The 26,581-nt window shown below is 40.8% G+C and overlaps 1 protein-coding gene across 1 annotated transcript in view; it reads right to left on the bottom strand.

Moving 5' to 3' along the window:
- Positions 1-16,314, bottom strand: part of LOC309692628 (ribonuclease inhibitor-like) — a 205,660-nt gene extending 189,346 nt beyond the window's left edge. Inside the window, exon 1 of the mRNA XM_082511305.1 lies at positions 15,815-16,314. Coding sequence (XP_082367431.1) covers positions 15,815-15,939 — 125 coding nt within the window. The 5' untranslated portion in view covers positions 15,940-16,314. The remainder of the gene's footprint in view (positions 1-15,814) is intronic.
- Positions 16,315-26,581: the final 10,267 nt, after the last annotated feature.

The raw sequence follows: 26,581 nt of genomic DNA, 5'->3' as shown, positions 1-26,581 counted from the left end.
AGATACTTGAAGGACTGCACGCTCTCCACTGGAGCTCCATTAATGATAATGGAGGCTATCCCAGCTGGACATGTGTCAAAGCTGGAAAGGCACCTAAAGAAAACTCCAGCCCATGCAAGAAAGAAGGACAACTGCTGCCTAAGTGAAAACACTCAGTGATGCTTATGTGTCAGGAGTATTGGAACAGCTAAGGCACATTTTCTCTAAACACCGTGTCTCTGTACCTTTCACAAGGATGAGGTCCCCCGGCACAAACAGTCACAGTACTATATTACTCTGTACCTGTAATATAGTGTACGCTGTTAAGTGCCAGGAGGATAGCCATGATATATTCATCACTACACTACAGCATGTGTATGATGTGTATACATTTTTTCAAAACTAAAAGACATTGGTTGTTATAAGCTGCCATTCACACAACAACTGATGTCTCTATGCAGTTGTCTATAGGGTGTGTTATTTAAGCTGCTTTAGCCTGCCCACAGTTGCCGTGCACCTGCATGACACCTAGCAATCCACTTCCACTCCAGGTCCTCGGTTTATACTGTGTCTGATTTAATCATTGTCTTATCTGTGAAGCCTACTCTTTTCTGCACTGGGTCTTGGTGCAGTTTTCCATGTTTCAGATTCTCAATGTATGCAGAAAGGGTGGAGATATGTGCTGATGGTTTTTACATGTATATGGAATTAAATAAATGTGGTCGTCACTGAAATGTATTTTGTGTTAGGTTACAGTTTTAAGGTTTGCCCTATAGAGATGTGCATTCACTAGGATGATTCTGTCTTAAAAAAAGACTGAACCAAAGAAGATTCTGTGCCTGAAGTTAAAAAAAACAGTCACCTCAGTGTCCTATCAGCATCATGTAACTCTCTTGCTGTGACGCTAGCTCTTTTACATTAAGTGTAAACTTGCAGTGTTAGAGACTGATTTATAAATACCTTGGGAACCATGAAGAGGCCGCTGGAAAGGCTGCAACCACCAAGTACCTGCAGAGGGTCAGGCAAGTCCTGAGGAGTCAGCTGAATGGTAAGAACAAGATCCGGGCCATCAACACGTACGCCCTGCCCGTGATCAGGTACCCTGCTGGGGTAATAGGCTGGCCAAAGGAGGAGATAGAAGCCACTGACATAAAGACAAGAAAGCTCCTTACCATGCATGGAGGGTTTCACCCCAAGTCCAGCACCCTGAGGCTGTACGCTAAGCGGAAGGAAGGGGGCCGGGGACTGGTGAGTGTCAGCACCACAGTTCAGGATGAGACAACAAACATCCAAGAATACATTGGGAAGATGGCCCCAACTGACCGAGTGCTCAGTGAATACCTCAGGCAGCAGAAACCCAAGAAAGAGGAGGGAGACGAGGAACCATCATGGAAGGACAGGCCCCTGCACGGTATGTACCACCGGCAGATAGAGGAGGTGGCTGATATCCAGAAATCCTACCAGTGGCTGGACAAAGCTGGACTGAAAGACAGCACAGAGGCACTAATCATGGCAGCACAAGAACAAGCTCTGAGTACAAGATCCATAGAGGCTGGGGTCTATCACACCAAGCAAGACCCCAGGTGCAGGCTGTGTAAAGATGCCCCAGAGACAATCCAGCACATAACAGCAGGGTGCAAGATGCTAGCAGGCAAGGCATACATGGAACGCCATAACCAAGTGACCGGCATAGTGTACAGGAACATCTGTGCCGAGTATAACCTGGAAGTCCCAAGGTCAAAATGGGAGATGCCCCCAAGGGTGGTGGAGAATGACCAAGCAAAGATCCTGTGAGACTTCCAGATACAGACAGACAAAACGATGGTGGCTAACCAACCGGACATAATGGTGGTAGACAAACAGAAGAAGACGGCTGTAGTGATCGATGTAGCGGTTCCGAATGACAGCAATATCAGGAAGAAGGAACACGAGAAGCTGGAGAAATACCAAGGGCTCAGAGAAGAGCTCGAGAGGATGTGGAGGGTGAAGGTAACAGTGGTCCCCATGGTAATCGGAGCACTAGGTGCGGTGACTCCCAAGCTAGGCGAGTGGCAGATCCCGGGAACAACATCAGAGATCTCTGTCCAGAAGAGCGCAGTCCTAGGAACAGCTAAGATACTGCGCAGGACCCTCAAGCTCCCAGGCCTCTGTTAGAGGACCCGAGCTTGAAGGATAAACCACCCACAGGGGCGTGCTGGGTGTTATATATACACACACACACACACACATACATATACATATATATATATATATATATATATATATATATATATATATATATATATATATATTGTCATGATTCGAGTTTTTGAGGAGGAGACAAAACGACTGCATGGTCTCTCAGTAGATGTCAAAATAGTGATTTTTATTATACATATGTACATATGGGGAAGATGAGCATCACAAGCCTTTTGGAGCCGATCTCCCCCGAACAGTCTCTTCACTAGGTTTTTATTGCAATGATGACGTCAAGTCACATGATAAGTATCAGTCAGTTCTCACTTCTATGTCCTTCTATGGCTAAGAACAACAACATGTTCCAGATGTTTCCACTCCGGGTTTCTGGGAACTTAACCAATAGTGTGTAGAATGTGTAGTTGTGTGAGAGTGTCCATTTCCGGCCAACAAAAGTTCACCGTGTCCTCATATGACTTTACTGGGGCCTGACTGGACCCACAGCTTCTGCTGGTGTTTTCGCCACATCATAGAGTATTACTTCTAGAATAGGTTTTATCCTGCGTGCTCTGAAATAAATGATAAATGATACATGATAAACTGATGATAAGTGATGCAGACTAATGAAGTAATGATGAAATAATGACGGTGCTTTATGCATGATATATAGTGACAGTAAAATAAGATGTTTTTCTCGACAATATTTATATATATATATATATAACAACATCGGAGATCTCTGTCCAGAAGAGCGCAGTCCTAGGAACAGCTAAGATACTGTGCAGGACCCTCAAGCTCCCAGGCCTCTGGTAGAGGACTCGAGCTTGAAAGATTGACCGCCCACAGGGGCGAGCGGGGAAAGAAAAAAAATAAATAAATAAAATAATATATATATATATATATATATATATATATATATATACACATATATATATATATATATATATATATATATATATATATATCTATATATCTACAGGCCTTTGGAGCCGAGGATCGCAAGTTTCATTCCCGCCTGGGATGTCTGTATCCAGTAAGGGTCCTGAGGCTAGACCCCCTATGCTAAGTGAGCCTACTGCAGACATGAGCGAGACAGATTTTTTTTTATAGATATATATAACATATCAGAGGGGCTTTTAATAAGATATATATATAAAAAAACCCTCTTTACATCTGCTAATGAAAGTGAAAATGAATGAAAATAAAATGCTAGAGAAAGGGCTGTGTGGAGAGCTGTTATAAATGCATGATCTGTTGATCTGTTAGAGTTTAAGTTGAGTTTAAACTACATACATCTTATGTAATACTCAATACAAATACACTATGAACACCTTCATCTTGTTGAATTTAATATGCTGTGTGTATTATATTCTGACAAGATGAAATGTAAATGTAACTGATTTTGTTCAATAATGAGTTTGAGTGGGTTTTATTTCTTTTATGTCATTTTTGATTTCGTTGTTAGTTATTATTTTGTTTTGTTTATGACTTTGAATAAATAAAGTTTGGAGGAAAAAACACCAGTGGTTGTTATCCTGCTGGGATTTGTGGTTCATTAAATACTTGGTGTTGATTTTTAAATTCACTTCTGGAACCTTATGAAGTGGAGTCAGCTTTGGATACCATGGGAACCATTGGTGCATCTCTCAGAGTTCAGTGAAGGCAAGCATTAAGCAGGACCAAAACAAATGTCCCTCACATGCCAAGGGTAAGAAAAAAACTGGTGGTCAGTGGTAGTTTTAGTAAATCAAAGGACATTCAGTGTTTTTTTTTCCTTTTAATTGTGTTATTTTCAATTGAATTCATGTTTCAGGTCCAGTTTATCTTTAAAACTAGGCACAAACACGAGACGAAATGTCTGTAAATTTGTAGTATCTAACTTGATTATCTTTCTTATTGCTACTTTAAAGTATTTAATCATATTTTCAAGCTAAATTTTAAAGGTACATATGTTGTTTTTCATTTATGTGCTTGGATGAGAAGTCTTAACATCATTGTTGTTTTTAAGGCAGTATTTGGATAATTTTTCTCTAAACTTATTATCTTTATGTTTGTCAGAGCTGATTCACTGAGTAACACCAGCAGCCAAATGCTCACAGTGGCAGAGGTAAGTCACTTTAACGTGACACATTAGATAAGGAAGAGACATGGCATTCCAAGTGTAACCCACCTAAAATTGCCTCATGAAAATTAACTGCTGATCCCGAGGAATGCCAGGTAGGTGGCACTATGAGATTATGTAGTGCTTGTGAATTTAAATAGCGAAGGAAAACGACGTTAAGGCTGTATCCCAATTCGGGGTCTGCAGCTTTAAAGTACGCAGCCTTAACGGTCCTCAAGGTCCGCGTACTCAAAGACTGTTAAGGCCGGAAGTGCGAGGCTTGGAAACGTTTCATACAGCTTTGTTTGACAGAAATGAAGGAGAACATATTTTGTACATTTGTTTCTACATGAGCTCTGTGTGATTTGATAAGAATCTGAGGCTGAGACCACAGGACTGTACAAACATGATTGTTGGGCTTCATTTCTGTACTGAACAGTCATTTTAAGATTAGCTAGTAAATAACAATTAGATAGTGTTGTTCATGAGACTAAAATCATCTCACTTTGGTAATGTAACTATAATATGGCCAATATTATAGTTATTATATTAATCATTATTAGTTATTACAGCAGTGAGTTTGAACTCTGTGTCAAATACTGAGCTTCAGTAAAGATTCAAGTTGCAGTTATTTATTTATATCACCTTAAATCTTCACTCAAAGACAAGTATCTGTTACAGTGTATATATAGATGTATCATACATAAGAGACAAATGTTGTTCTTTTAATGTGTTGGCATTACTAAATTTGGCTCAGTGCTTACATATATGTGTAAAAAGAAAATGTACGAGCTGTGATAACTGTTTCTGATAGAATGAAGAGTAGACTTTGCTGCTCTTAACTTTTTACTGTCCACTTTCTGCTGTGAACAAACAAATTTCCTATGTGTGGGACTAATAAAGGTTTATCTTATCTTATCTTATGTGAAGGTGAAAGGTAAACTTCACAGTGACATAAAAATGTTCCCAAAGGGGCCAGGGGAACAGTTAATTTAGCATTTTTGGCATTACAGGTACAGCCAGGATATATTTTTACTTACCTTTCACTAAAATTGCAGTTTCCCTGCTGACTCCAATTATGGAATCAGATGGGGAAGCACAGAGTTTCCGTTGTTGAATAGTGGGTTTGTGTATGCATTTGGTGACGTGTGAACAGGATTACTTTGCTTACTTGTAAATAGCCTGTTTAAGTTACATATAAATGGGTAAAAAACATGTATAATTAATATGCAAAATATTGTTGGGGTAATGAGCATGCTGACTGCATCAAAACATCTTCTGACTACAAACACGTTTTTCATCCCTCACCTGGCGGGAGGAGTTTATGAAAGAAGGACACAACAACTCTTCAGTAATTTCCCATTTCCACTTTTTCACAACACCTCAGTCTTTGTAAGGAGGAAGTCTATCAGATCAAATGGTTGTAGATTGTTGTTACTCTGTCCATCTCTTCTTTCTCTTTATATACAGACCGGGAAAATGCAAAGAAGACCTCACCATAAGAAGGGGGTAGATTCAACTGAAGAACAGCTGGATCTGCGCACAAAAGTTCACACCAAACGATACCTCTGTGAGCAGTGTGGGAAAATGTTCAAAACACTATTAAGTTTGAAGGTCCATCAGCGTCTGCACACTGGACAAAAACCCTATTCTTGTGATCAGTGTGGCCAGAGCTTTGCCCAGTTAGTTCATCTTCAGGTGCATCAGTTTGGGCACAGTGGAAAAAAACCATTCCTCTGTGAAGAGTGTGGAAAGACCTTCACTCACCGAAGTCCTTTGAAAAGACACCAATACACCCACACAGGAGAAAAACCATTCCCCTGTGATGAGTGTGGAAAAAGGTTCTCTCACTTAGGGAACTTGAAAATGCACCAGCGTATTCACACAGGAGAAAAACCATTCCCCTGTAATAACTGTGGAAAACGCTTCGTCCAAGCAATTCATTTACAGAAACACAAGTGCATGCCACAGGTGTAGGAAGCATCCTGCCCTACATCGGCACTTCCACAAATGTTTATCAACCCATTAAAATAATTTGCAAGCATATTAACATGTTGTCATTCTAATTTCATTTTCAAATGAAAGCCAATGACAGGGAGATATTTTCTTTCTTTTCTAAGTGCATGTCTCATGTGTCTTAGTTATTGCTTCTTTTGATAGAGTTTTCAGATGCACTGATCAAAGCTTCACTCTCTGCAACTTGGCAGAATTGTGAGGATTTTGTTTGACTAGAGGATTTTGTGCTGCAATTCTGGATGAGGTGCTGACAAATTAATTATCAGACAACTAACTGAACCAAATGTTTACATTTTCCCCTTGCACTGTCTCTGCTCTGCTCCAAATGAAGATGCTCTAATTCTTTTTTTTTTTCATTAAACCTGACTCGAGTCAACACTCACAGCCTGATAACTGGCTTTTCAAGCTCTGAAGTTTGGTGTTGCAGATCTCTCGGCACACCTCAGCCTGGGAGAAAAGATTTGCATTCCTCAGGTGAAACCATGCGTGTTTATTGTAGTAACACCTAATTTTCTGCTGAAGGATGGCCTCAAGAAGTGCAAAGGTCTTAAAACTGTACCAGTGGAATTAGTGTGTTACAGGTGCCAGATATCCTTACAGCTGTTTCTGTTCAGACGTTTACTGTAAGCCACGAACGTCCCAAACCACAAACATGGATGCCTAAATATGATTGAAGATTGTGCTCGTACATGAAAGCATACTCTCTGAATATTACAACATCAATCTCATAACTGCCATGGAAACAACACAGGGGCTATTATTCGTATGATTACCGAGCTGGAGCAGATCGGTGGATGCTTAGATGAATGGGCAAGTAGAAGGATGCATGGTGTATTATATGTCTAGTGGGTATGTGTTAACAGATGGGATTGCAAAGCTTAGATGAGTCCCTTGAATTGGTTTGTCATAATATCGATAGCTGAGGATAGGCACAGTGATGCTGTTTATTGATTGGTTTTGGCTAGATCAGGGGTCGGCAACCTTTCTATCTGTTAAGAAATATACTCTAAAACACTTCTTCAGTAAAGACTCAGAGAAGAGAAACACACAGAACTTCTTGCTAGCAAGGGCAGTCTCCAGAACAGACTCGCACTGAGAAACTGCCCCGGTCTTTATTTATATGCTTCAGTGGGCGTTTGTTCCATACATTGAAATGTGGAGCTGTACGTGTGTGTGGTGTGTGTAGTGTGTGTGGTGGGTCAGAGTGTGACCCCATAAATGACTTCCCTACACCTGCTGGTCTCGAAGTCCAGCAGTTCATCAAACCAAAAGGCACTTAGACTAAGACAGATATAGCTACGTTAATTCTACCGTAAAACAATAAGACAAGGTACGACCTCTCCCATACTCCTAGGATGTGGGTGTGAACACCCTGGAATGTTACAGACATTCTTTCAATATGCCACCAACTATATACTTCTAAACACAAATGATTACATGCAGTATTCTACCATATGCAAACTTATATCATTAAAAGATTATACTGACTACTAAGTACAATTTTCCTATTGACACTATCTAAAAGCCATCTAAAATTTTCTCAGAAGTCAATGTGCCATATGATGTATTAGCAATAAATTTAATAATGCTTTATATTAACAGTCACACACTATATAAAACAACTTTATAGAACTATATTTGTTCGTAGATGTTGGTGTTACACCCCTGAAAACAGGGGGGAAAGAATTACGAGAGTGATTATGACTTGCGTCTCTCATGCAGTAGTTTATTGCAGTGAGGAGAACGCGCGAAAGCCCTCTAGTGGAGAATAGAGACACTACTAATCGATCCCAGAAAAGGCTTACTAGCCAATCACTGATGTATAGATTGTAGTTCTCTTAAGTAACATGAAAGCAATTAATATAACATGAAAAATAATAAACTCTTAACCATTTTCTTACCATATTTACATTATTTTCGTCCTCATATCAACTGATATGAATTTGTATTAACTGAACAGCATATGCAGTAGTCCTTCAACCTGTCACACTTGCAGCTATCAGCGAATAGTTATCTACGGTGGCCCCTAGAGACAAAGCATGTATAAACTCCAAAACACTTACAAATTCCAAATAGCACGCACAAACTCCTCAACACATACAAAATCCAAAACACATGCAAACTCCAAAACACATGCAAAATCCAAAACACGTACAAAATCCAAGACACGTACAAGCTCCAAAACACATACAAAATCCAAAACACGTACAAAATCCAAAACACGTGCAAACTCCAAAACACGTGCAAACTCCAAAACACGTGCAAACTCCAAAACACGTACAAAATTCAAAACACGTACAAAATCCAAAACACATGCAAAATCCAAAACACGTACAAAATCCAAAACACGTGCAAACTCCAAAACACATACAAAATCCAAAACACGTACAAAATTCAAAACACATGCAAACTCCAAAACACATACAAAATCCAAAACACGTGCAAAATCCAAAACACGTACAAAATTCAAAACACGTGCAAACTCCAAAACACATACAAAATCCAAAACACGTACAAAATTCAAAACACGTACAAAATTCAAAACACATACAAAATCCAAAACACGTACAAAATTCAAAACACATGCAAACTCCAAAACACATGCAAACTCCAAAACACATACAAAATCCAAAACACGTGCAAAATCCAAAACACGTACAAAATTCAAAACACGTGCAAACTCCAAAACACATACAAAATCCAAAACACGTACAAAATTCAAAACACGTGCAAACTCCAAAACACATACAAAATCCAAAACACGTACAAAATTCAAAACACATGCAAACTCCAAAACACATACAAAATCCAAAACACATGCAAAATCCAAAACACGTGCAAAATCCAAAACACGTACAAAATTCAAAACACATGCAAAATACAAAACACGTACAAAATCCAAAACACGTACAAAATCCAAAACACGTGCAAAATCCAAAACACGTACAAAATTCAAAACACATGCAAACTCCAAATCACAACGGAAGTGCTCCAGGACGCTAGGGGCAGTGTTGAGCTCGATTTGTAAAATAAACGGCAAGTTTGTTGCAAACACATGGGCTCTAGTCTCCGTTGCGCTTCCCAGGTTGCCTAGCAACTATGATACTAACAGCTGGAAACGTGTCATACAACTTTTTTTGACAGAAATGAAGGAGAACATATTTTTTTTTCATTTGTTTGTTTGTTTCTACAAGAGCTTTGTGTGATTTGATAAGTATCTGAGGCTGAGACCACAGGACAGTAAAACATGATTTTTGGGCTTCATTTCTGTACTGAACAGTCATTTAAGATTAGCTAGTAAATAACAATTAGCAAATGTTGTTCATGAGACTAAAGTCATATCACTTTGGTAATGTAAATATAATATGGCCAATATTATGGTTATTATATTAGTCATTATTAGGTATTACAGCAGTGAACATGAACTCTTTGTCAAATACTGAGCTTCAGTACAGATTCAAGTTGCAGTTATTTACATGTCTTACCACCTTAAATCTTCACTCAAAGACAAGTATATAGGAATGACTGCCAAATTTATTTGCCACTGAAGCCGAAGGATGGCATCTGAATAAAACCTCTCTTGACATGCCTAGATGACATTAAAGCTTGGTTGGCTCTAAACTTTTTAAATTTGAATGAAAAGAAAACAGATTTGTTGGTGTTTGGACCCAGTGGCCCCTGTGAGTCCTCTTCTTTTCATTTGGAACCCCTGGAGGTTTATTTTAAACCTGTTGTTACTGCCCTTGGTTTTAAGTTGGACCAGTCCATTTTTATCATTTAAGGCGACTGGCAAGAGTGAAATCGTTTCTTTCTAGGCAGCACTTTGAAACCGTGATCCATGCTTTTATTTCTTCCCCTGTGGACTACTGTAACGCACTTTATGTGGGGGTCAGTCAGTTGTTACTCTGACATCTGCAGCTGGTTCAAAATGTATATTGACAGTGCATAGGTGTATCATATATAAGAGACAAATGTTGTTCCTTCAGTATGTTGGCATTACTAAATTTGGCTCAAATGCTTACATACATGTGTAAAAAGAAAATGTACAAGCTGTGAGCTGTTTCAAATCAAATCACTTTTATTGTCACATCACATGTGCAGGTACATTGGTACAGCACATGTGAGTGAAATTCTTGTGTGCGAGCTTCACAAGCAACAGAGTTGTGCAAAATACAATAATGTAAACAAGCAAAATACAAGAATGGCTACTAATAAATATATGTACAATATATAGTAGTATATATATGTTTCTGATAAAATGAAGAGTAGACTGATGTATTAAATATTCCTTTATTGGGTGAGAAAATCAGACCATGTCATAACTGCTTTAAGTCATACAGAATAGATATCAGAGCTTTAAACAGGCTGACGTCTGCTAAATTGGTCAAACTGGGCAGAAAGTATACAAACACATAACATCCTTATAGAATATGATGTAACACTATAGATCAACTTAGCTCAGAATATATAAAGCATATAAACAATTACAGCAATATGATGCAACAAACACAGCAGTGCTACTGATCCAAAATCCTCAAAGCTTCATAGAACTGAAACAAACATTTATTTTTAGCTCCATTCTGCTGCTGATACATACTTTAGGTTTCTGAACATTGAACTTGTTGCTGCCTTTCATAGTGTGTAACTTGAAGGCCCTGAGTACTTTCTCTCACACTGAAAACACTGGGATGATAACATTATTTGAACATTACCTAATAAGACTGATTCAGGACAGACAATTAGTTATTTTAAACTTTTCTAGCAGTCCTTCACAAACAGGGAACAGTCTGTCTATTCTCTCCATCTGTCAGCTGCTGCTGGCTCTTCCTCCTCCTCTTCCTCACATACTGCTGAGATTGTCCTGGTGGATCATCAGGGGTGCAAAGCCTCACAGATGATGTAATGCAGTGGGTCCCTCAGTCTGTCCTCACTCTGGACACTTGCAGGTGTCACACATAGAAATCAAATGTGTGATAAGCTGCAGGATTCAAACACAAGTGTGACTTATAAATACATGTTCATACTTTTATTCCACAATCAGAGAGAAAGAAACAGAGAGAGAGTGCAGGACAGACAGGTGACAGTCTCAGGTGTACACACTGCTACAAAACAGCACCAGAGAAGGAGGATTTAGTGTTTGTGTCATTACGAGTGCTAAACAAGAAGAGTTCCCAGATGGTACAGTGGACACATGTGTGACTCCTGTGATTAAAGCATCTTTCTTTCAGCTTAAGGAGTGAACCGTCAGCTGACTGACATGACTGACTTTAATTACGCATAAAATCATCACATTCTCTGTAAGATTAAAGTCAGCTATTGAACGGCGAATATTTTGAAGTGAAGGCTTTAAAACCAAGTTAGTACAAACGTCGCTAATGTCACATAACTTTCCCGACATGTTGCCAACAGTAATGTTTTAATGTTCTTCATTATAAAAACATTTGCGCATAAATAAGTGACATAATATTCAGTACTTACTTCTGGAAGTTTACTCTTCGTCCGCTCCGCTTCCGCCGTTTTTTTTCGGCAAAATTATCCAAACCACCGCCGCGCTATGAAGTCTGGGATATGTTGGGCCATGAAGGCTACACAGACCCATCCTTAAAATTCAGGGAAATTAAGGACACATTTGAGGGCCGCATTTCGAGCAGCCTTTGAATTGGGACAGTCTTTGTCGTGTCGCTGTGACATAATCAGCCTTAAAATGCGGCCTTTAAGGCTGCAGACCCCAAATCCGGTCATTGGTACTTCCTGGCTTGTGTAGTTACTAGGTAACAAAAGCTCAACACTGCCCCTAGCGTCCTGGAGCACTTCCGTTGTGTTTTGGAGTTTGCGCGTGTTTTGGGGTTTGCGCGTGTTTTGGGGTTTGCGCGTGTTTTGTATTTTGCACGTGTTTTGTATTTTGCACGTGTTTTGGATTTTGTACGTGTTTTGTATTTTGCATGTGTTTTGTATTTTGCACGTGTTTTGTATTTTGCATGTGTTTTGGAGTTTGCACGTGTTTTGGATTTTGTACGTGTTTTGGATTTTGCACGCGTTTTGTATTTTGTACGTGTTTTGTATTTTGTACGTGTTTTGTATTTTGCATGTGTTTTGGATTTTGTAAGTGTTTTGGAGTTTGCACGTGTTTTGTATTTTGCACGTGTTTTGTATATTGTACGTGTTTTGTATTTTGTACGTGTTTTGTATTTTGCATGTGTTTTGTATTTTGTACGTGTTTTGGAGTTTGCATGTGTTTTGGATTTTGTACGTGTTTTGGAGTTTGCATGTGTTTTGTATTTTGTACGTGTTTTGTCTTTTGCATGTGTTTTTTATTTTGTAAGTGTTTTGGAGTTTGCACGTGTTTTGTATTTTGTACGTGTTTTGGATTTTGCATGTTTTTTATATTTTGTACGTGTTTTGTCTTTTGCATGTGTTTTTTATTTTGTAAGTGTTTTGGAGCTTGCATGTGTTTTGGATTTTGCACGTGTTTTGGATTTTGTAAGTGTTTTGGAGTTTGTATGTGCTTTGTCTCTAGGGGCCACCGTAGTTATCAGCTATTTTGAAACAAAAAAATACACTTTTTATCCATAACAAGAAATCTATAACAGCAAATGAACTGTACAGCAGAAAATGCAAATGCTATTTATGGTCTCCTCACAATAATGATAAGAAAAATAAACTGGGCCAATATGGCATGTTGGTTAATACAGAGATACACATGTTAATGTGATCTCTGGTCTCCCACTCAGAGACACAGGTCTCCGAGTGTCCAGCATTCAGACGGCTGCCTAAGGACACTCTTCATGTGAGAGAAAATCTGCTCACACAGATATGTAGAGCCAAATACTGTCAATGAGGCCTCTGCAATGTTCTAAAGACAGTTAAGCTTGTCAGGTAGTGATGTCCAGCAGGTGAAAATGCAGCTCCATGAACACACACAGCTGTGGATTCCAGCTGCGTTCGTAGTTCTGCAAACTTCGACCCCCACAGAGTCGAGCTCTTTAGTTCAATCAGCTGCATTTGGATGTCCTCTGTGTCCAGCCAGTTAATGCGGGACAAATCCAGCTGCTCATTAAAGCTTTCTGATGAGAGCATGAGGGTGGGAATGGATGTTTGTGTCTGTGTGTGCCTGTATGTCTGTGTCTATATGTCAGGTTGGGTATCAGACGCCACCTCTCTGGGGACACCTCAGGCCCTCCAAGGTTTGGAGGCCTATCTCCACCCACCACCACTTCCCCTGCCGGTGGCGGACTCCCTCAGGTGTCGGTGTGTTGGTGGTTCTTTGTGTCTGGGGGTGGGCGTCCGGGTACACACCGGCTCACTCCTTGGCGGCCGCTTGTCGGGGCCTGGGGCCTGGGGCTCGCTCGGGCCCCTTTGGAGGTGGGGTGCCCCCGGCCTCTCGGCCTGGGGCTCGGTCACTCAGGCGCAGCTGGGGGCCGGCGGAGCTCACGGGCGCGTCACTGCAACTCCCCCTGACTTCTGCTCCGCGGCTGCTGGGCGAGCCCTCATCTGGGACTCTCCTCAGCTCTTACTGGAACAGTGGCGCGGCTGCCCCTCTGTTGGTCTTCCATGGTCTCTTGTGTTCTGGGGGCCTCTGGATGTCTGGAGTTTTGATCTCCTCCATACCCGCTTCACACCCTGGAGGACGGGGCTGTGGCCCCCCCACACTCCCTAGCAGATCATTACATGGAGAAACCTTTGGAATGCAAGCATGCTGATCCACACAGGTATGCACACATGGGTATTCACAGACGCGGACTAAAGCTTTCTTGGCTGCTACCTCAAAGCACACTGTGCGCTGTCTATCTTGCGTGCTGCACAATATCGTTTATTATTTAGTAAATATTGATATCTATGGCTAGCTAGTTTATTGTGATGGTGCTTTGTTTTCTCTATTATTATGTTGCTCTTTGTTGTTTGCTGTCTCCTCTGTTTGTTTTTTTTGTTTGTTTTTTTTTTTCTCCATACAGGTGACCCAGGAGTTCTTTTTTTTTTTTTTTTTTTTTTCTCTCTCTTCCCCCCCTTCTCACCGTCTCTTCTCCCCTTTGGTTTTCTTTCTTTCTCTCCCCCTCTTTCTCTCATTCATTCCCCCTGTCCTATTTATTAAAAAAACAAAAAAAAAAAAAAAAACAAAAAAAAAAAAATGACAAAGGATGAACTGAAGCTCTGCCATCACGTAATGTCGCATACTGCTGTTTCTGATGTCATTTAAAAGAAAAAAAAAAAAAAAAAAAAAGCTTTCTGATGTGATTTGAGAAGAAAACATTGGTCCATACACCTGAAAGTCCCGAAAACACATTTTGAATTCTGTCTCGAGTCTACAGATGTATCCGTGTATTTCCGTGGTGCTGATGCTGCACTGAGCTGAAAGCTCCTGAAGCATTTGAAGTGTCGGAATGTGGAAATTTCAACATTGCTTGAAAAAACTGCCAGCTAGCAACGTCCCTCTTATTTTTAGCCAATTACAAGTTGAATCTGGTAGTTGGGCTTGTTAGCTAAGATACTGTCATTAAGAAGCGGCACAACTAATGTGTCTATGCGAGCTAATTTGCGATGTGCACCGCTGGCCCGGCCATTTATTTTTTAATGCACCTTCTCAGATTACTTCACTGCGTGTCGTGCCCAGGGCTGGACTGGGACAAAAAAAATCGGCCCTGGCATTTTGACTAGAGACCGGCCCACCAGGTATTAAAGCTATAAAGCCTTTGAATGAAAACAAACGCTGTTGTGACAGTGATGTACAGTCTTGTTGGTATATGTATGATATCTATACATTTTACATTAGATAAAAACTGCGATTTGATTATCTTAAGATAATTATTTATTAAAAGCTAGACATTTTAAATGAGAATAAGAAAAAAAAGTATTTCTTTATGCCCCCCTTTCCCTGTTAATGCCCTACCTGGCCCCCTGGCAACACTTTGCTAGACCCGCCCCTGTACACATAGCCGTCAGCTACGTACAAAATGTATTACCCTGCTAAAAGAGTTCCCTCATCATCTTTTAAGACAGAGCTTCCCAAAGTGTGGGGACCGCCCCCTAGGGGGGGGGGGGCGCAGAGCCATGGCAGGGGGGGGCGCGGTATGAAAAGGAAAAAACAAAAAAAAAGAAACAATGCTTGTACACTGCTAGCACGGGGCGCCCACACAAACGCAAATCAGGAGATGAAGCATCGCTGAATATGTTTCCAAACCAACTTCATTCTAAGCCAAAGACTAGAAAGCATATCTTCCCTTTGGCTTCACCTGCACAAGTGCCAAGGTAGGTCTCCCCTGCTTAATTGGTTTTACCTTCGTCGTGAGCACGCGCTGGGCTCTCCAAATTATGGACAAACAGTATCCCACATTCTTGATTTTTAGTTCACAAACACTTCTTGTAATGACTAACTACTCCTGACATTTTGGAGATGTTAGCTCTTTATACAGTAAAGTTACAGTGGGATAGTCAGATTAACAGTAACAGTATTTTGTCATTCTGTCTGCCATTCTATCTGCCATTCTGCAATTCATCTCATGTAAACAATAACGTACCGCACAGCGTGACGTGAAAAAAGGCACATACCTTTGACGTTGAGTGACGAACTCTGTATTCCTCGTCCACACGTAAACGCAAAAAAGGAGTTTAAAAAAAAATCTCCGTTTTAGGTGATTCCAAATGCCATTTAGGTGTGGACGAAACAGCTGCATTTTCAAAAATACCTGTATAGGTGTTGTTTGTCGTTCAATAATGACTCAGGGTTCGTGAATATCATCGAGCATCATTTACTTCGAAACAAAGCAACCATTACACGTTAGTCATTCCATTCCCGGGGGCGGGTTCCCTCCTCTTGCTTCCCGTCTCACTGCGTGCATGCGCAGCATACTAATACGGAACAGGTATATTAAAGCAGCATTAATGAACAACATTGGTCAGATGTTCTACAGGTGTGGACCTAGCGTAAAAGTGTTGGTAGTTTATTTTCTTACTACCTGTAATTTATTGCAGATTACTTGTATTTGCTTAATTGTTTACTAAATGTTTGCGGTGTGAAATAAACCGCAATGGAGCAAAATATGGGTGTGTGTGGTTGGAGGATGTGTTCGTGCGTGCGTGAGCGCGCAAGGGGGGGCGCGAACATTTTTCTTGTAAAACAAATGGGGGCCCAGCAAAAAAAGTTTTGGAACCACTGGTTTATTTGATGTAAAACTTCAGTGCATGGTCGCAGGGATCAGCTGACACAAATTCCTGTTAAGGCTGGTTAGTTATTTAATGGTTTCGGCTTAGTTTATTTTATCCAAAACTTAAGTGCACAGTCGCAGGGATCAGCTGACACAGATCTCCGGCACAGGCTGGTTAGTTATTTAATGATTTCGGCTTAGTTTATTTTATCTAAATCTTCAGTGCACTGAAGTTGCAGTTGCAGTTGAAGTTTTAGATCAAATAAACTAAGCTGAAACCATTAAATAACTAACCAGCCTGTGCCTGCGATCTGTGTCAGCTGATACCTGCGACCGTGCACTGAAGTTTTAGATAAACTAAGCTGAAACCATTAAATAACTAACCAGCCTGTGCCTGCGATCTGTGTCAGCTGATACCTGCGACCGTGCACTGAAGTTTTAGATAAACTAAGCTGAAACCATTAAATAACTAACCAGCCTGTGCCTGCGATCTGTGTCAGCTGATACCTGCGACCGTGCACTGAAGTTTTAGATAAACTAAGCTGAAACCATTAAATAACTAACCTACCTGTGCCAGCGATCTGTGTCAGCTGATCCCTGCGACCGTGCACTGAAGTTTTAGATGAACTAAGCTGAAACCATTAAATAACTAACCAGCCTGTGCCAGCGATCTGTGTCAGCTGATCCATGCGACAGTGCACAAAAGTTTTAGACAAAATAAACTAAGCTGAAACTATTAAATAACTAACCAGTCTGTGCCAGGGATCTGTGTCAGCCGATCCCTGCGACCGTGAACTGAAGTTTTAGATGAAATAAACTTAGCTGAAACCATTAAATAACTAACCAGCCTGTGCCAGCGATCTGTGTCAGCTGATCCCTGTGACCGTGCACAGAAGTTTTAGATAAACTAAGCTGAAACCATTAAATAACTTACCAGCCTGTGCCAGGGATCTGTGTCAGCTGATCCCTGCAACCGTGCACTGAAGTTTTAGATCAAATAAACTAAGCTGAAACCATTAAATAACTAACCAGTAGTGATGGGATTTCCGGCTCTTTTTACAGATCCGGCTCTTTCGGTTCGGCTCACTAAAAAGAGCCGGCTCTTTCGGCTCCGAACCGGCTCTTCAGGTTGTTTTGTTGCTTTAATTAATTTATTATTAACAATAATATAAAATTATGCACAAAAGGAATTACTAACGTAAAAAAAGTGGTTTTATTTATATATGTTTATATATAAATATATGCGGTGGCCCCTAGAGACAAAACACGTACAAACTCCAAAACACATTTCTAGCATGAACTGAACTTCCAAAGCAGAGCTACTAGATCACTTAAATTACACAATTGAAAGCATGTGTGTATTGTTTGTGTATTTATACACAGGCACTCATATATATTCAAATAATTTAAAAAAAAGTTCATTTACCTGTTACTACCACACACCAAATCCGGTCGTTGGTACTTGCTGGCTTGTGTAGCCACAAGATAACAAAGGCTCAACACTGCGCCCAGCATCCTGGAGCACTTCTGTTGTCTTTTGTACGTGTTTTGAGTTTTTATGTGCTTCTGAGTTTTTATATGCTTCTGAGTTTTTACGTGCTTCGGAGTTTGTACGTGTTTTTACGTGTTTTGGAGTTTTTACATGTTTTGGAGTTTTTACGTGTTTTGGAGTTTGTACATGCTTCAGAGTTCGTACGTGATTTGAAGTTTGTATGTGCTTTGTCTCTAGGGGCCACCGTAAATATACTTTTATTTATTCACTCCACATAAAATGTAATAAATAAATCACATAATACAAAAATCAACTATTCACATTTCAAGTTTTAACTATTTAAATTTTCAGCTTTTTTCTTTTACAAATTTAAAGTGAAAACAACACAAAACACTGCAAACCACAACACAATTAAATATAAATTATAATATGAAAACAAAAAGAACATGCATATTCTCTGTCATATGGGCCTGCATGAATAAACTTTCTGAATCCTTTATCATCTGCAACCGAAAATAGTTGTGGATGATTACTATACCTTTCTAATGTTGTTGTCCCTGCCTCTCTTTCTCTCTCTCTGGCTCTGTTCCTGTGCTACTGAGTGTAACTACCGCCCCTCCCCCCTCTGCCCAGCGTAAAGCACAAGGCTCGCGTGCAGAGTGCAGCGGAAAAAAAGTGCGAGAGAGAGGCTAAGAGAAAGAAAAAAAAACCAAACACAAAAAAAACACGTGACGGCTCGCGATAAGGAGCCGGCTCGCGTCGTTCACGTCAAAGAACCGGCTCTAAGAGCCATTTCGTTCGCGAACGACCCATCACTACTAACCAGCCTGTGCCAGAGATCTGTGTCAGCCGATCCCTGTGACCGTGAACTGAAGTTTTAGATCAAATAAACTAAGCTGAAACCAGTAAATAACTAACCAGTCTGTGCCAGGGATCTGTGTCAGCTGATCCCTGCAACCGTGCACTGAAGTCTTAGATCAAATAAACTAAGCCGAAACCATTAAATAACTAACCAGCCTGTGCCAGCGATCTGTGTCAGCTGATCCCTGCGACCGTGCACAAAATTTTTAGACAAAATAAACTAAGCTGAAACCATTAAATAACTAAATAGCCTGTACCAGCAATCTGTGTCAGCCGATCCCTGTGACCGTGAACTGAAGTTTTACAGAAAATAAACTAAGTTGAAACCATTAAATAACTAACCAGCCTGTGCCAGGGATCTGTGTCAGCTGATCCCTGCAACTGTGCACTGAAGTTTTAGAGAAAATAAACTTAGCTGAAACCATTAAATAACTAACCAGCCTGTGCCAGGGATCTGTGTCAGCTGATCCCTGCAACTGTGCACTGAAGTTTTAGTTAAACTAAGCTGAAACAACTAAATAACTAACCAGCCTGTGCCAGCGATCTGTTTCAGCTGATCCCTGCAACCGTGCACTGAAGATTTAGATAAATTAAACTACGCTGAAACCAGTAAATAACTAACCAGTCTGTGCCATGGATCTGTGTCAGCTGATCCCTGCAACCGTGCACTGAAGTTTTAGATCAAATAAACTAAGTTAAAACCATTAAATAACTAACCAGCCTGTGCCAGGGATCTGTGCCAGCTGATCCCTGCAACCGTGCACTGAAGTTTTAGATAAACTAAGCTGAAACCATTAAATAACTAACCAGCGATCTGTGTCAGCTGATCCCTGCGACCGTGCACTGAAGTTTTAGATAAAATAAACTAAGTTGAAACCATTAAATAACTAACCAGCGATCTGTGTCAGCGGATCCCTGCGACCGTGCACTGAAGTTTAAGATAAAATAAACTAAGTTGAAACCATTAAATAACTAACCAGCCTGTGCAAGGGATCTGTGCCAGCGATCTGTTTCAGCTGATCTTTGCGAACGTGCACTGAAGTCTTAGATCAAATAAACTAACCTGAAACCATTAAATAACCAACCAGCCTGTGCCAGTAATCTTTGTCAACTGATCCCTGCACCCGTGCACTGAATTTTTAGAGAAAATAAACTAAGTTGAAACCATTAAATAACTAACCAGCGTGTGTCAGGGATCTGTGTTAGCTGATCCCTGCAAATGTGCACTGAAGTTTTACAGAAAATAAAGTAAGCTGAAACAATTAAATAACTAACCAGCCTGTGCCAGGGATCTGTGTCAGCTGATCTTTGCGACCATGCACTGAAGTCTTAGATCAAATAAACTAACCTGAAACCATTAAATAACTAACCAGCCTGTGCGAGCGATCTGTGTCAGCTGATCCCTGCAACCGTGCACTGAAGTTTTAGATCAAATAAACTAAGCTGAAACCATTAAATAACCAACCAGGCTATGCCAGAGATCTGTGTCAGCTGATCTGTGTCAGCTGATCTTTGCGACCATGCACTGAAGTCTTAGATCAAATAAACTAACCTGAAACCATTTAAATAACTAACCAGCCTGTGCAAGGGATCTGTGTCAGCTGATCCCTGCAACCGCGCACTGTAGTTTTAGATAAACTAAGCAGAAACCATTAAATAACTAACCAGCCTGTACCAGCGATCTGTTTCAGCTGATCCCTGCAATCGTGCACTGAAGTTTTAGATCAAATAAACTAAGTTAAAACCATTAAATAACTAACCAGCCTGTGCCAGGGATCTGTGTCAGCTGATCCCTGCAACCGTGCACTGAAGTTTTAGATAAACTAAGCTGAAACCATTAAATAACTAGCCAGCCTGTGCCAGCGATCTGTTTCATCTGATCCCTGCAACCGTGCACTGAAGTTTTAGATAAACTAAGCTGAAACCATTAAATAACTAACCAGCCTGTGCCAGCGATCTGTGTCAGCTGATCCCTGCAACCGTGCACTGAAGTTTTAGATAAAATAAACCAAACCGAAACCATTAAATAACTAACCAGCCTGTGCCAGCGATCTGTGTCAGCTGATTCCTGCAACCGTGCACTGAAGTTTTAGATAAACTAAGTTGAAACCATTAAATAACTAACCAGCCTGTGCCAACGATCTGTGTCAGCTGATCCCTGCAACCGTGCACTGAAGTTTTAGATAAACTAAGCTGAAACCATTAAATAACTAACCAGCCTGTGCCAGCGATCTGTGTCAGCTGATCCCTGCAACCGTGCACTGAAGTTTTAGATAAAATAAACCAAACCGAAACCATTAAATAACTAACCAGCCTGTGCCAGGGATCTGTGTCATCTGATCCCTGCAACCGTGCACTGAAGTTTTAGATAAACTAAGCTGAAACCATTAAATAACTAACCAGCCTGTGCCAGCGATCTGTGTCAGCTGATCCCTGCAACCGTGCACTGAAGTTTTAGATAAAATAAACCAAACCGAAACCATTAAATAACTAACCAGCCTGTGCCAGCGATCTGTGTCAGCTGATTCCTGCAACCGTGCACTGAAGTTTTAGATAAACTAAGTTGAAACCATTAAATAACTAACCAGCCTGTGCCAACGATCTGTGTCAGCTGATCCCTGCAACCGTGCACTGAAGTTTTAGATAAACTAAGCTGAAACAATTAAATAACTAACCAGCCTGTGCCAGCGATCTGTGTCAGCTGATCCCTGCGAACGTGGACTGAAGTTTTAGATCAAATAAACCAAACCTAAACCATTAAATAACTAACCAGCCTGTGCCAGCGATCTGTGTCAGCTGATCCCTGCAACCGTGCACTGAAGTTTTAGATTAAATAAACCAAACCTAAACCATTAAATAACTAACCAGCCTGTGCCAGCGATCTGTGTCAGCTGATCCCTGCAACCGTGCACTGAAGTTTTAGATAAACTAAGCTGAAACCATTAAATAACTAACCAGTCTGTACCAGCGATTCTGTGTCAGCTGATCCCTGCAACCGTGCACTGAAGTTTTAGATTAAATAAACCAAACCTAAACCATTAAATAACTAACCAGCCTGTGCCAGCGATCTGTGTCAGCTGATCCCTGCAACCGTGCACTGAAGTTTTAGATAAACTAAGCTGAAACCATTAAATAACTAACCAGCCTGTGCCAGCTATCTTTGTCATCTGATCCCTGCAACCGTGCACTGAAGTTTTAGATAAACTTGGCTGAAACCATTAAATAACTAACCAGCCTGTACCAGCGATCTGTGTCAGCTGATCCCTGCAACCGTGCACTGAAGTTTTAGATAAACTAAGCTGAAACCATTAAATAACTAACCAGCCTGTGCCAGCGATCTGTGTCAGCTGATCCCTGCAACCGTGCACTGAAGTTTTAGATCAAATAAACTAAGTTGAAACCATTAAATAACTAACCAGCCTGTGCCAGCGATCTGTGTCAGCTGATCCCTGCAACCGTGCACTGAAGTTTTAGATAAACTAAGCTGAAACCATTAAATAACTGACCAGCCTGTGCCAGCGATCTGTTTCAGCTGATCCCTGCGAACGTGGACTGAAGTCTTAGATCAAATTAAACTAAGCTGAAACCACAAAATAACTAACCAGCCTGTGCCAGCGATCTGTGTCAGCTGATCCCTGCAACCGTGCACTGAAGTTTTAGATAAAATAAACTAAGCTGAAACCATTAAATAACTAACCAGCCTGTGCCAGCGATCTGTGTCAGCTGATCCCTGCGAACGTGGACTGAAGTTTTAGATAAAATAAACTAAGCTGAAACCATTAAATAACTAACCAGCCTGTGCCAGCGATCTGTGTCAGCTGATCCCTGCAACCGTGCACTGAAGTTTTAGATAAAATAAACTAAGCTGAAACCATTAAATAACTAACCAGCCTGTGCCAGCGATCTGTGTCAGCTGATCCTTGCAAACGTGCACTGAAGTTTTAGATAAAATTAACTAAGTTGAAACCATTAAATAACTAACCAGCGTGTGTCAGGGATCTGTGTTAGTTGATCCCTGCGACTGTGCACTGAAGTTTTAGATAAAATAAACTAAGTTGAAACCATTAAATAACTAACCAGCCTGTGCCAGCGATCTGTTTCAGCTGATCTTTGCGAACGTGCACTGAAGTCTTAGATCAAATAAACTAAGCTGAAACCATTAAATAACTAACCAGCCTGTGCCAGGGATCTGTGTCAACTGATCCCTGCAACCGTGCACTGAATTTTTAGAGAAAATAAACTAAGTTGAAACCATTAAATAACTAACCAGCCTGTGCCAGGGATCTGTGTCAGCTGATCCCTGCAACCGTGCACTGAAGTTTTAGATCAAATAAACTAAGCTGAAACCATTAAATAACCAACCAGGCTGTGCCAGGGATCTGTGTCAGCTGATCCCTGCGAACGTGGACTGAAGTCTTAGATCAAATAAACTAAGCTGAAACCATTAAATAACTAACCAGCCTGTGCCAGCGATCTGTGTCAGCGGATCCCTGCAACCGTGCACTGAAGTTTTAGATAAAATAAACTAAGTTGAAACCATTAAATAACTAACCAGCCTGTGCAAGGGATCTGTGTCAGCTGATCCCTGCAACCGTGCACTGAAGTTTTAGATAAACTTGGCTGAAACCATTAAATAACTAACCAGCCTGTGCCAGGGATCTGTGTCAGCTGATCCCTGCAACCGTGCACTGAAGTTTTAGATAAACTAAGCTGAAACCATTAAATAACTAACCAGCGATCTGTGTCAGCTGATCCCTGCGACCGTGCACTGAAGTTTTAGATAAAATAAACTAAGCTGAAACCATTAAATAACTAACCAGCGATCTGTGTCAGCTGATCCCTGCAACCGTGCACTGAAGTTTTAGATCAAATAAACTAAGTTGAAACTATTAAATAACTAACCAGCCTGTGCCAGCGATCTGTGTCAGCTGATCCCTGCAACCGTGCACTGAAGTTTTAGATCAAATAAACTAAGTTGAAACCATTAAATAACTAACCAGCCTGTGCCAGCGATCTGTGTCAGCTGATCCCTGCAACCGTGCACTGAAGTTTTAGATAAACTAAGCCGAAACCATTAAATAACTGACCAGCCTGTGCCAGCGATCTGTTTCAGCTGATCCCTGCGAACGTGGACTGAAGTCTTAGATCAAAATAAACTAAGCTGAAACCACAAAATAACTAACCAGCCTGTGCCAGCGATCTGTGTCAGCTGATCCCTGCAACCATGCACTGAAGTTTTAGATAAAATAAACTAAGCTGAAACCATTAAATAACTAACCAGCCTGTGCCAGCGATCTGTGTCAGCTGATCCCTGCGAAAGTGGACTGAAGTTTTAGATAAAATAAACTAAGCTGAAACCATTAAATAACTAACCAGCCTGTGCCAGCGATCTGTGTCAGCTGATCCCTGCGAACGTGGACTGAAGTTTTAGATAAAATAAACTAACCTGAAACCATTAAATAACTAACAAGCCTGTACAAGGGATCTGTGCCAGCGATCTGTTTCAGCTGATCTTTGCGAACATGCACTGAAGTCTTAGATCAAATAAACTAACCTGAAACCATTAAATAACTAACCAGCCTGTGCCAGCGATCTGTGTCAGCTGATCCCTGCAACCGTGCACTGAAGTTTTAGATCGAATAAACTAAGCTGAAACCATTAAATAACTAACCAGCCTGTGCCAGCGATCTGTGTCAGCGGATCCCTGCGACCGTGCACTGAAGTTTTAGATAAAATAAACTAAGTTGAAACCATTAAATTACTAACCAGCCTGTGCAAGGGATCTGTGTCAGCTGATCCCTGGAACCGTGCACTGAAGTTTTAGATAAACTTGGCTGAAACCATTAAATAACTAACCAGCCTGTACCAGCGATCTGTTTCAGCTGATCCCTGCAATCGTGCACTGAAGTTTTAGATCAAATAAACTAAGTTAAAACCATTAAATAACTAACCAGCCTGTGCCAGGGATCTGTGTCAGCTGATCCCTGCAACCGTGCACTGAAGTTTTAGATAAACTAAGCTGAAACCATTAAATAACTAACCAGCGATCTGTGTCAGCGGATCCCTGCGACCGTGCACTGAAGTTTTAGATAAAATAAACTAAGCTGAAACCATTAAATAACTAACCAGCCTGTGCCAGCGATCTGTGTCAGCTGATCCCTGCAACCGTGCACTGAAGTTTTAGATAAAATAAACTAAGCTGAAACCATTAAATAACTAACCAGCCTGTGCCAGCGATCTGTGTCAGCTGATCCTTGCAACCGTGCACTGAAGTTTTAGATAAAATTAACTAAGTTGAAACCATTAAATAACTAACCAGCGTGTGTCAGGGATCTGTGTTAGTTGATCCCTGCAACCGTGCACTGAAGTTTTAGATCAAATAAACTAAGCTGAAACCATTAAATAACTAACCAGCGATCTGTTTCAGCTGATCTTTGCGAACGTGCACTGAAGTCTTAGATCAAATAAACTAAGCTGAAACCATTAAATAACTAACCAGCCTGTGCCAGCGCTCTGTGTCAACTGATCCCTGCAACCGTGCACTGAATTTTTAGAGAAAATAAACTAAGTTGAAACCATTAAATAACTAACCAGCCTGTGCCAGGGATCTGTGTCAGCTGATCCCTGCAACCGTGCACTGAAGTTTTAGATCAAATAAACTAAGCTGAAACCATTAAATAACCAACCAGCCTGTGCCAGCGATCTGTGTCAGCGGATCCCTGCGACCGTGCACTGAAGTTTTAGATAAAATAAACTAAGTTGAAACCATTAAATAACTAACCAGCCTGTGCCAGGGATCTGTGTCAGCTGATCCCTGCAACCGTGCACTGAAGTTTTAGATAAACTAAGCTGAAACCATTAAATAACTAACCAGCCTGTGCCAGCGATCTGTGTCAGCTGATCCCTGCGACCGTGCACTGAAGTTTTAGATAAAATAAACTAAGCTGAAACCATTAAATAACTAACCAGCGATCTGTGTCAGCTGATCCCTGCAACCGTGCACTGAAGTTTTAGATCAAATAAACTAAGTTGAAACTATTAAATAACTAACCAGCCTGTGCCAGCGATCTGTGTCAGCTGATCCCTGCAACCGTGCACTGAAGTTTTAGATCAAATAAACTAAGTTGAAACCATTAAATAACTAACCAGCCTGTGCCAGCGATCTGTGTCAGCTGATCCCTGCAACCGTGCACTGAAGTTTTAGATAAACTAAGCTGAAACCATTAAATAACTGACCAGCCTGTGCCAGCGATCTGTTTCAGCTGATCCCTGCGAACGTGGACTGAAGTCTTAGATCAAAATAAACTAAGCTGAAACCACAAAATAACTAACCAGCCTGTGCCAGCGATCTGTGTCAGCTGATCCCTGCAACCGTGCACTGAAGTTTTAGATAAAATAAACTAAGCTGAAACCATTAAATAACTAACCAGCCTGTGCCAGCGATCTGTGTCAGCTGATCCCTGCGAACGTGGACTGAAGTTTTAGATAAAATAAACTAAGCTGAAACCATTAAATAACTAACCAGCCTGTGCCAGCGATCTGTGTCAGCTGATCCCTGCGAACGTGGACTGAAGTTTTAGATAAAATAAACTAAGTTGAAACCATTAAATAACTAACCAGCCTGTGCAAGGGATCTGTGCCAGCGATCTGTTTCAGCTGATCTTTGCGAACGTGCACTGAAGTCTTAGATCAAATAAACTAACCTGAAACCATTAAATAACCAACCAGCCTGTGCCAGAGATCTGTGTCAGCTGATCCCTGCGAACGTGTACTGAAGTTTTAGATCAAAATAAACTAAGCTGAAACCACTAAATAACT

Source organism: Aulonocara stuartgranti, assembly GCF_965226115.1.
Source record: "Aulonocara stuartgranti genome assembly, chromosome: 3".
In the NCBI taxonomy this organism is placed as follows: domain Eukaryota; kingdom Metazoa; phylum Chordata; class Actinopteri; order Cichliformes; family Cichlidae; genus Aulonocara; species Aulonocara stuartgranti.
This window is presented reverse-complemented; position numbering and strand designations above follow the sequence as displayed.